This window comes from Triplophysa rosa, linkage group LG1 (assembly GCF_024868665.1).
Source record: "Triplophysa rosa linkage group LG1, Trosa_1v2, whole genome shotgun sequence".
Lineage (NCBI taxonomy): Eukaryota > Metazoa > Chordata > Actinopteri > Cypriniformes > Nemacheilidae > Triplophysa > Triplophysa rosa.
In genome coordinates this window covers 32,730,310-32,742,837 of record NC_079890.1, presented here as the reverse complement: position 1 = coordinate 32,742,837, position 12,528 = coordinate 32,730,310, and the positions used below count along the sequence as shown (strand labels likewise).

The window sequence follows — 12,528 nt, the reverse complement described above, 5'->3', positions numbered from 1 at the left end:
ATATAACAATATAATTAAATATACATTTATTTGTATATTCTTTGTCAACTACTAGTTTAGTGGCTTTTAGCTCAAATATACTTGAACGTTTTCTTTAACCGGGGAGGACAAGCATAGGGCAATAAACTTTTCTTTCAGTTTTCGGGATATTTCTGAGAAGTGCATTAAAAGCATCTGATGTTAAACATCATGTTTTGAGACTGACTAAACCCGTGTCCACCAAAGAATGTTAGTGTGACGCTGCATCCCGATCTTAATACAATGTCCAATCTCACTATCACACGTAGTGCATCGTATCAAAGATATTAATTTTAACAAGATGCGTCACTGCCATTGAAATGAATGGGGAGGAACGCAACGCTCAATATGGCCGCCCTAGCGAAGCTTTGCGCATGCGTAGTATATAAAGCAACATGAAAAATAATGTTTTTTAAGCGCAATTTGACCATAAGAAACTAATGTTATGGTACAGTTTACGTCATTTTAAATGTTTTTTTTAAATATGTTGATTAATTGGGATTTCAGGACTAAACGTATTTAGATTATATACCTTTTCCGTAATTAAAAAGTTAAAATGACTAACTCATTTGTTTTGATTAATAAAAAAAAAACAGCAGCCAGGTGAGTAGAGTTGATCTGGGGCCTCATTTATAAAACTGTGCGTAGAAACCTTCCTAAAAGTGAATTTACGTCAGAATGCTGAAAAGGGCGTACGCAAACAAAAATTGAGATTTATAAAACCTTGCGCACGCGCATGTACCTGCACGCAATTTTCCCTTTATAAATCACAGATAACCTGCAAGTGTGCGTACGTGAATCACCCTCATATCCCGCCCTGTACACGCCCATTTTACCCATAATAGTGAATGCAAAGCACCTCATGAACGCTTATTCGTATATTAATAAGATTGACATCCAATCCGCTTGTTAAGCCTGACGTCACGCACCATTATGGACGTATACCGTTTCCGGGTTCAACCGCTATTAGATGCCATAGAAAAATAACAAAAACTTATGTAAAACCCCCGATCCTTTATCTCCGTAACGAAATAAACAAATGGCCACACATGAGATTCGCTGAGATTTCCATATTAATAATTATATTAAAGCCAAAGAAGGTCTCTGCAGCATTTATATGTTTACAGCATTTAGACTTGATCATGAACACCTCATTAAAATCACATCATTAATTTCATTAATTCAAATTCATCATTAATCATTAACATCAAATTTGAAGACATAATTGTTAAAGACGAATGTTTCTTCATTCCGGTTTTGTTATGAACTTAGTTAGAACCGATACTCAACTTTATTTATATAGCGCTTTTTACAATTTTCATTGTTACAAAGCAGCTGTACATAAGACATATTGACTATAAGCAAACCAATTAAAGTTGTACCTGCAAAAACAAGAAAAAGGTGAAAACAAAGAAGACAGACATACCCACATACAAAACACTCCACACACACAATATGCACACATACTAACACACAGACACACACACACGTACACAGACAAGCACGCGCACACACAAAGACACGCACGCACACACGCACAGAGCACACATTTAAGATAAAGGAGAGAGAAGCACAGGTCAAATATAACAGACTATAAATTTCTATATGCAATATTAATTAAGTAAAACTTTAAAATTCTAAAGCAGCCCCCCCGGCCAGGCAGATGCAAAACAGTATGCAACCGGTGGCGAGAACCGATAAGGAGGACATTTAGAGAAACGATTGTGTGAGAGTTTAATGGCTGTATTTCCAGACTTTGACATTTGATGATTATGCACAGTAATTAAAATATAGCCTATTTAGCTATTTATTTACACTGTGTTCTGCAGTTATCGTATTTGATGCTGTCCTATATTCTATGCAGTCGGATCATCTCCTCCTCATGCGCTCATAGTGTGATGGTGAGCAGTGGCGGTTCTAGACTACTGTAACTGGGGGGCCAGGCAGGGGCCACTTATGCTTTTAGGGGGCACACTAACATGTGTCATGATTAATTTTCAGTCATTTTTCACTGTCATGTATTACTGTTTTCTCTAAGTAAACTAATAAGCTAATAAAACAAGTTCAGCTCCAAATTAATGTTCCATCGTCATTTATTTCACAACACATTTATATAGTCAAAATAACAATGACAACAATAATAACATTTAGGCACTTTTCTGCATCTTAAATGTACATACATAAATGAAAAACTACCCACAAACAAGATATCCAAAAATCAACTCAGTCATCTAAACATGAGTCACATTATCAGGTATTTCCTTTACACAAAGAAAAAAAACATGAATTTCAAAATTTTCCCATGTGATATATGTGGTTTTGGCACACTTTCATGTGAATGCTAACTACTCATGTAAAAACTTTTCAGGGAAAATTATGAAATTATTGAGGGGAATTTCAGGGTTACAAAAGTTGTCTCTCTGCACAACTAAATCACCTTGCTGGTGGGTCCTCTGTTCTTCTGGACTTTCTTCATTCTCTAAGCTTTTGTGCATTTCTGACTCTTTTTCAGAAGGATCTTCTTCTTTAGTTTTCTTATTAAAAAAGGACATTATGTCCTTAGAATTTTTCTCTTCATTTTAACTGCAAATGGAAAATTATGAAAATGTGTAAATTAAACCTAAAGCTCGACTCTCAAATACACCACAAGTAATATACAGGACAGTATAGAATAAGCTGTATTGATTACTTGAACTCTGCTTGCTAATTCCTTGGGAATGACAGACCATTTATTTTAATTATAAGGCAAAAGTGCATTTTATCAAACATTCACCCCAATAAATGTAAGTTGCATTTGATCTCATTTCATTAACAAATAAAATGTCTTTAGTGTGTTACACGTTCTCTGGCAGCAGCTGATTCTTTGTATAGGCACGAGTCACGACTGCTTTATAGCCTATGTATATTTAACATGCGCAACACCGGAAAATATAGGTCAGTATTTTAATATGATGTGTAATGATATGCATTTTCGTTATATATTTACAAAATATTTCCATTACCTGTATGATGTAGACGTAATCTTTCTGAAGGCGCACAGACTCGAGATTGTTTGCGTCTTGCTTGCGTAATCTTCCTTTTGGCACACAAGCATCGTTACTGCCACTCGCAGGACAAACTGTGCATTGCACCCGAAATTGCTCGGTTGTGGTAAAAAATTCCAGAAACGATTCCAGATTTAGGGGGGCCAGTGGGTGCCAAGTGTGCTGACCCTCTGTCCCCCCTAGAACCGCCCCTGATGGTGAGACAGCGCTGATTAAATATTTAGATTGAATTTTTATTTAAGATTTGAGTTTGATTTTGATTTTACAAGAACTGCATGAAACAAGTATCGCTCAATACAAGCGCAAATAACTCTGCAGATTTAATCTTCGTGATAATGAGGATATTTAGGCCTAAGGTAAAATTAAATGTGTGTGAGAGATTGATGCTTATAATCGATTTTGTCACACTTAGCCTACCTCTTGCAATCTAACTTGAGTTCACTAACTCACCATCGGTGTTGCCAAGCTGCTCTGTCTCCAAAATGTCCGTACGCATGGGTCAGAGTTTGCGTGCAGGTGCGCACATTTTTCCGTCAAGTTTGTTTTTATAAATCGCATCTTTTGCGTGGGAAGTGGCGTACGCCTCTTTCAGGGCATGTTTTGTGCGTACGCGACGGTTATAAATGAGGCCCCTGACCTGTTGCTAAATATGCGTACAAGATGATGCATTGCGCAGCAGGCCATATGTAGAACTGCAGTTTCTAACACCTAGAGCCATGACATGGTATACACGTAGATGCATTCTCTTCAGAGATCCACAGTTGGGGTCTTACAGGCCTCCCCTTGCTTTCCCCAGTGGGGTCTCTTCTGCGTCAGAGATGACAGTGTGCTTGTACGTGCAGGTCCAGCTCCATAAGAACGATTCCAACAACAGCAGTGGGTCTCAGCAGGGGCCTCGCGTTAAGTCATTGCTAAGTATAACCTTTAATAAAAACTTGAGTTTCACCCAAACAATAGAAAGGTTATAGCTTAAAGTAGCTTCCTCCAAAGACCTGACCATAACACATCATGACAGTTTCCTCAAGGAAAGAACTCTTCTTTATGCGACCTGTCTGAACACAGGACACCGGCTCCTAGAATACTGACTGTGCTCATGACGAATTTCAAGATACGTAGGTTCTTACGGGTTTAAGCAGCCTGAAGCCTAAATTTTTTGTGGTCATGGGCCTGAAGAATGAAGATGATAAGGGAGAATTATGGATTTTCTATGGCAATGATACAAGTGTAATTCTTTACAGAATTTTGGTCATGATTCCGATCCATTTTTTTGGCACAATTATTAGTTTTTAAAAATATGCTCTTTACCAACAACATACTGTCATCATCTCCGTGTATTATACTAGCAATGTCAAGATCGTGTTTTCCTTTTTTGAGTGAGCACGTGAACATTAATTGTTCTGGATACAAGTGTAATGTAGATAGAGGATCTTAATAAAAAAAATAGCACCATGCTGTACCAGTTAAGGTACAGGAAGCCACTAATGCAGTACATTTCATGACACCAGTGTCACACAACACACATTGCATAATTGAACAGACTACATATACTGAAATGTTGTAATGTGCTGGTAGGAACCACCTGCTTACTTATCTGGATGGCTCATATTGCTCAGGTGCATGTGTCATTTGTACAGCTGTGTGTACTGGAGACAAGCCAGACTGTCAAAAAGATTCAAGATTAGAAGAACCCACATCAATACCAACATCACTCGCCGCTTCAAAAGATTATTCAACTGTGACCTAATGTATCGGGGAATACAGAATATCATTTCGTTTTAAGCATTTTAATGGAATAATTAGATTTGGGGGGTGATATTAAAAATGAATCTCTTTTTAGGCTTCTTGCCACCCCAATGGTGATAAGCTTTCCATAAATTTTCCATAATTTGTTTTTTCTAGTAAAAATATCTAAACATCTTTTTTTAGTAGGATCATAAAACTTGTTTTAAGAAAATATATCCTAATTAATTGTTTAAATCCATTCCCATTTAGTAATGATCTTTTACAATCATGTGTATATATATAGTTTTAAGGATGTTAAGACATTTTAATGGATAACAAGGCATCACATTAAACCCAGGTGTTTACCATGTCTAGTTTCTGAACTCACCAGCTGATCATACAGCGTTTACAGCAGGCAAGGTTCATAACGACACGTGAAATCAGAGGTCTGAAAACTTTTCTCATTGTCACGTAGGGGATGGAGTGTGTCGTATCCGCCAACAGCTGAGCTAACACACAGGTCCTTTCTGCCGCAAGTGCCCTTGAAATGCCTTCGATGTCACTGGGTTCACAACCACTGGTGGATTCTGAGAAGTGTGTGACGTAGCATGTGCCAATTTCAGAGACGTATTTGACTAGGAAATATTTAGTGATTAATACTTTGCTCTATTCTTAAAACAAACCTGCCACACAATTCTTTAAAGAATTAAAATGCATACGCTCTAAAAAATGATGGGTGGTTTCACTCATGGTTGGGTAAAATATGGACCAAGGAAATAGTTGTTAACCTATAGAAAATGTCCATGTTTGACCCAACCATGAATTGAAATTTAGAAACCATTTAGAGTGAAAATTGCCAGTCCTTATGAAACGTTGCATGTCCAATTTTGCTGTTTTGAGGAAATGGAAAAGAACACTGTACTTTTAAATGATTGTCAAAGTTCACAAGCAAAATCCAGTGACAAACAAAGGGTAACTACTGATTTATGGCAATAAAAATACAAAATACGGAGATACAAGGTTTCAGAAGGACAGCAGGGACATGCGCAAAATGGGCATTGAGTTCTACACACCGTTCATACAACACCAGGCCTCTGGTATTCATTAGAAACATGCTTCAGTATAAATGCATTTTGCCAATTGCTAAAATTACAATAACATATTACAAGCACACCAATAATATAATAAACAAGTAGACATTTCCTGATAATTCATCTTATTTATTTCAAGAGTTGTGTAAGAATTGTCAATATTCACAATACACAACATTTCGAAGCCTCAGTCATTTAATCCCTATTAGTTGCTTTGAGGTTCAACCTAAAAGTTAAAATAGGTCAAATATATTTCATATATGTATTACTTATGCCCTTTCTCAGTATTTCAAACGACATCCTTTAAAACTAAATCCAAGGTAAACATTTGGTTTCATATATTTAGCTGTTTCGAGGTAGGGCTGGTGTCTGATGTGGCACATTAAAAAACTGATTATTACAAAACTCGTCTACTAAAAGGCACTGTTGGAGAAATAGTGCAGTGCATTAAAAATCCTTGAGATAAGCTACACATAAATAAATCAAGGCAAAATATGTTTGTCACTTGATTTCACAGAAATACAAACACTTCAATAGAGAAACGTTAGATAGAAAAACAAAACAAACTGCATCACCAGTAAACGTTCATTTACACAGCAAGATATGACGCATGATTGGTCCACATGACAGATGATTGGTCCATGTTTTGCATGAATTAGACAGTGTATTGCTTTTGAGTTTCAATGAGAATTGTGAATCTGACATCTCTTTTGCTTTTATCTTAGCGACTTCGTCTCCAGTAAACAACGGCTACGATGAATGCCACCGCAGCGATGCAGGACACATTGCGCCATCTGGACACGCTACGAACAACGCCCTCCTTCAACACAGAACAGAGCGAGCATTAGACCTCAGTGATAACACACTGGATATCACTGTCAAACAGTACTTAAAGTGAATGACCTGTACAATTTGCAAAGTAGCCGTAACATTTTAACCCATAAAGGAAAATCTGGATTTGAATATACACTACCAGTTTACACTACCAGAACACTTTACTAAAATGTTTCTAATAATCCTAAAAATATTTTCATCTTAAATTGTATCCTTAAGGAGTAGTTTCCCGGATAGGGTTTAGGCTAGTCCCAGACTAAAATAAATGTTTGAGCTGTCTTAATCTTAAAATATATCAGTGCCATTGTTTTGTCTTAAGATGCACACCATTAATGTTTGTTTTTAAGGTTTGTTTGTAAAAACTACCTAAATATCCTAATTTAACTAAGGCCTAGTCCTGGCTTAAGATAATGTCCGGGAAACCGCGCCTAAATGTTTAAAATTACTCTTGTAAACAAAAATATAATTGTGCCAACATATACATTTCTTTCAGTAGAAAAAAACATTTAGACCAAATAATAAAGAAAAAGCAGCCTATAAGAGCCCTGAATAGATGGAAATTCTCTCAATACTCCTTTTAAAAAACTCTCTAAAACCTCAAGAAGCTAGATAAAAAGTGCAAAAAGAACAATTTTGCTACAATTCTAGTCAGGGTGGCTACTTTGAGGATACTAAAATATAACATAGTTTTGATTTATTTTAGATGCTTTTATTTGCAACATAACAGTTGTGCAACCGTTTTGATGAATTTACTCTATATTCTAAACTGTGGGGAAAAAATATAAAAGTGTTTCCAAACTTTTGACTGGCAGTATATAAATGTTACATTTTCCATTACAAGGTGTAGGTTTTTTGTCCAAAAGTAAGCAGGCGACATGCCTATGCCTTGCAATCCCTATTGAAAATGGGAGGTGCCCCGCCCCCATCTTTCTCAAATCCTTATAAATGAGGAAAAACTGCTCAGACATCATTTTGTCAATCTGTTTATGCTCGCTTTCTCCAAGCTCATACTGCTTATTGCACAGTAAATATTGTCACATGTTCACTTTATCCCCATTCTCAGGGCCACAGTATGCCGTTTGATGTCTAAACCCTGCACCCCACATACTGCTTCCTTTATGATCATATGTGTGCTATTAAACTTGAGTGGCCCCAGGAACTTCAGCCAACACTGGTGGGGCTCTGCAGCGCACATGAATACTGAAGCCACCAACACTGAGATGAGATGTAAAAGGTAAAAAAATCCTATATACTTTATTAACAAATCCTAAATTTGTCTATTATCACATCAACAGCATAAGACGACATTTACACATGCATGTATTTGTGTGCGCGTAATGCTAGAACCACACAAACATTTTAGGTTTGTTTTAGATATGAATCAAAAATCTAAACTTGATGTGTCCTAGTGGGTTTGTGTGTGTTTTCTAGACGGGACGGGATGCGTCTGGGTCTGTGCTTGCGCACTTCCTGTCTCGAGTGGGCACGTCTATGTGTGTGGTGGCCCATGTCTGGCTCGACCTGTGTGGTTCCACATGGGTGGCCAGAAAACAGCAACTTACCCATCCTCCTTGCGCTCTGATCCAGGCAGAAATGTTTTCCTTGATAAACTGTAAAACCCAGCTAATGATTCTCCTGATAATTTCAAAGCGGTTCTGAGTCAGTGCCTAGAGGAATATAAAGTAATAATGTTCTTAATTTGCGTGTTATGAAAAGGTACATTTTTTCACTGTTGATACATTTATGCCACCAAAAAAGCCTTTTGCAGTTCCTACATTAAATAAGGCAGTCAAAGAACAGACTGTTTGATGATACTACAGGAGATACTTTTACATTTTCATGTGCAGCTAAAGTGTTTGAATATTTTTGCGACCAATGTTAAAATCAAAACGAGTGTTTTACCTTGTAAATAAGTCCATATGCGAGGTGAAATAGAGCCACCACACGTCCCCAGTTAATGCCATCTTCAAAGATGCTCCTGGCTACCGTCATGAAGACATCCTGAGCGCAGTTAGCTTGCACAGTGTTGATAAGACTGTCAGAAAATAAAAGAAAGACCCACTAAATTGGAAAACGAGAAACAAAATCACAATTGTTATGCCAAGACATATAGTGCAAAATAGGTTTTTTTTGCTTGTATTAGCAGGTGTGGTTCATTTTGGACCCTGTGTATCACTTTTATGTGCCAACTTGACTTCCAATACTAGTTCAATTTTTTTGCAATTTTACGACAAGAAAAAAAAACATTACATCTTGCAAATGAAACTCATTATGAGTTAGATCTACTACTTAAAATAATCTACAGTATCATTGATATCGAATATTACAGTAGAACAATCACAGAATTTACACTGCATCAGTTCCTCTATCATCATCAGACAGATAAGTTGAAAAAACGTACTTTTGAAGCTCTGCATTCTTGTTAAGGTCATCAGCTATTTTCAAAAGCTGTTCTACAACCCCTTTGATTTGAGGATCTTCTGCATCCTGAGGTCTTCCTCCTAGATCCTCATAGCCCACATGCATGGCTGGATCTTCAACATGAATTCTCTCAATAACATACCTTCATTTGAATAAAAGGAAACAATGATGTAAACTCACTGATTCATATGAATGCATGCAAATAAAACAAAAGGTATAGAAGATCTAACATTAGGAGTACAATTGTTTACCCCCTAAGTAGAACTGCACCTTGCTGAATGATTGCGTCGTCCACGACATCTAAAAAAAGTTGTTGTAAGTATAATTCATGTTGTTAATCAATTATCATTTTTATAACAGATCAGCATTTGAACAGACTGAAAGTGAAAGAGAAAGCAATCCCTCTGGTTTTGGGCTTGAGGTATTACAGAATGTGGTGAACACTGACCTCTGTTGGGCACAATTTCCTGTTCTAACGGTGACTGCTTACAGGTTCATCAGAAATTGTGGTGTAGCCAAATTACCCTATTGGCACACTTTTATTCTCACTTCTCTTTATGATTTCATCCACAGTTTAAAACTAAAAAGCATTGCTTTTAGACCAAATTTTGATTTAAAAATAATATTTAAAAAAACTTTTGAAAGGGATCGACGCTTTTAAAGCTCGTGGTCATGTAAATCTTTTTGGCCACGTTAAAAAAAATGAAAAAATACTCCCGTCATACGTCATACAGATTTGCCTGTGACGTCAGAGGAAGTGTCTTAACCAAAACTTGACAGTTTTGTAAAACCGAAGGCTTTAGAAAAGCAGTGTGTAAATCAAATACAGGTAAACTATTAACACGTTACACCAGTATTTCCCGTACTAAACACCACATCGATCCCTGAATGAAAACGAGCACTTCCGTACTACTAGATGTGACGTCATACCAAGTGCTAAGAGTTCATTCTATATCAAACACTTTGAAATGTTTCAAATCGCTTTTAACTCGTATCCAACGTCTCACCTTCACCGCCTGTGGCCCCCCTCGGCTCATTTCCGTCTGTCCTGTCTCCATCGTTCGCATCCGCCATGGTTTTATTGAGCAAAAAACCCACAGCCCGCAGTAATAGCTGCTAACTAAATTAGCCGGACCAGTCTAACAACTTCTCAATCCGCTAAATATACAGTTACAGACGAAATGAAACATAATCGATCAATATAATCGTTCGATGTGCTTTACATGTCGGTGTGATGTGCGTTACTGGAATAATAAAATCATTATCTAAAAGCAGAAATGGTCGAGAAGTTTTAACAGCAGATCCCCCGATCCATAGGAACGCTAGAAAAAAACCGTGGAAGTAACGCGGAAATGGAGGACCTGTTTGACAGCAGCCAGAGACATTAATATGCGCAGATTCGCCATGCCCAGAAAACCACAAATATTATCCGTTACATTAGTTTAGTTTATTCTGTGTATTTTCTTATTTATAGCATATACGTAAAAGTATTTCCACTCCTATTTAGATTAATGAACACCGCATGCGTTATTTGATAATGTGCACTGGTTCACAAAAGCAGTGTATTTATTATCATTTATTATAATCTTTGTACATTTATTAAGCGGCGTTATGATAATATACCTGAATTCTATAATAAAAATGGTATAATGTTAAATAATATTGAATAATATGTATTCATGTAATGTATATTATTTTGTACATACATTCATTTTCTTCTGCTGAACCTGTCAATAAATTACAGTCCACCACTATTACGTGCCGCTATTTGAGTAAATGCTGCTATTGGAGTAATTATTGTGTTAATGTGTTAAATTCTTTATGTTAAGACTTTTATCCATTCAATATAACATCATTTTTATTTTGAGTTATTTGTTTGATTGTGTATTGTTGTTTTTCTATTCGGACTGGTTTTTAAAGTAAGGAATGCATCTGTTAATCGTGTCTATTTTAAAATGCTCTGTAATGCATAGTAGTCACCATTAGGCGTCGCTATTAGACTGCAAGCCATTTTCTTCTCTTGACCAATGGCATTCGTGTCTGGTCCGTACAAGGTTTTCGTGCAACAGGCATATTTTTTGACAGACAAAAATGTATTTTAATAAATTGGTTAAAACCTTTTGAATAAAAATGTTATTCTGCCTGTTTCTCAGCGATAGTATATAGTTTTATTAGAGTAAAAGCGTAATTATTTTTGGCAGGTTTTCATTACCATAGTTTTAACTGGTTATGGTGATCGTGGATCTAATTTTCATCGCTATTGAAGGTCACTTGACTTCTGACATTGGAACTCTTTATCCACATTCTTAGAAAAATTACTGCTTGCCTCAGCGAGGTCAACTTTAAACTATTTATTTATTCAAAATCTGTGACAGCGATGAAACAATTATATGTACGGACCTCTTCTGTGTATCGTTTAATTGCTGGTTTTACAGCTGTACCCTAATGCAGTGTTTCTCAAACTTTTTCGTTTTAAGGCCCCCTTTGTGTTAAGTTCATCGCTTTGCGGCCCCCCATATAAAGACGTTCCAGCATTGTATAACTGAATGTTTTTGGTTTAATTAAAATTCTAAGTTTAAGATTATACGTCAATTCTTTTGGATGGTGGTGTCATTTTTCTGATGTTTGATTGCATAAAATCTATGATAAATTTGTCAGGAATCGTGTGCAAAAGAGAACCCAATTGCAGGCAGCAGTGAAGGGGTTAACAAAAACAAGACTTTATTTACATAAAACACAAAACAAAACCCACGATGGGGGAAAACTCAATACAATAAGACAATGACAGGACGAAGACTAACTAACACTAAACTGAAAATAAACACTAGATAAACTAAACTAAACACTTACTAAGACTGACAGGACACTCCAAACGGAACACGAGCACGGGAGAAACAGGTAATCAGGATACAAATAAGGAACGCCACCGAAGACACCATATACAATGCACGAGCAACAAGACAATGAAACATGAGGGTATATAAAGGCAAGACAAATGAGGGATAACGAGCTAGGGCAGGTGGGAAACATTAGACACGGACGAGAAACAATACAGGAAACGAGAGGGGCGGGGCCACTGACGAGACACGAGAAAACACATGAGAAGTAAAAACAAACATCTCATGGCTTTCTCACATAAACCTAAGGGCTCCGTCCCATCCTGCCACATGACTAGAAATACAGAACCAAGAATGCAGGACCGTGACAGAGCCCCCCCTAATGAACACCCCCAGGTGTTCACCAAGGGGTTGACAAACAAGACATGACAGACTGGGACAAAGACAGGAACCAAATAAACATAGACAACATAACCAAGGGCAAACAGAAAATACAATTACTGGGTTGGGGTGGGACAACAAAAATAATAAACATGGGAGGGGGGGTGGGGACAGACAAGG

The 12,528-nt window shown here is 37.0% G+C and overlaps 1 protein-coding gene across 1 annotated transcript; it reads right to left on the bottom strand.

Annotated features, from left to right (window-relative positions):
• Positions 1–5,967: 5,967 nt before the first annotated feature.
• Positions 5,968–10,490, bottom strand: zgc:153993 (uncharacterized protein LOC767645 homolog). The gene is made up of 6 exons (XM_057333737.1): positions 10,138–10,490; positions 9,382–9,430; positions 9,111–9,272; positions 8,612–8,744; positions 8,272–8,376; positions 5,968–6,695 (listed from the first exon to the last, which is right to left on the bottom strand). Exons 1-6 carry the CDS (start codon positions 10,202–10,204, stop codon positions 6,597–6,599), a joined length of 615 nt encoding a protein of 204 aa, XP_057189720.1. The 5' UTR covers positions 10,205–10,490; the 3' UTR covers positions 5,968–6,596.
• Positions 10,491–12,528: the final 2,038 nt, after the last annotated feature.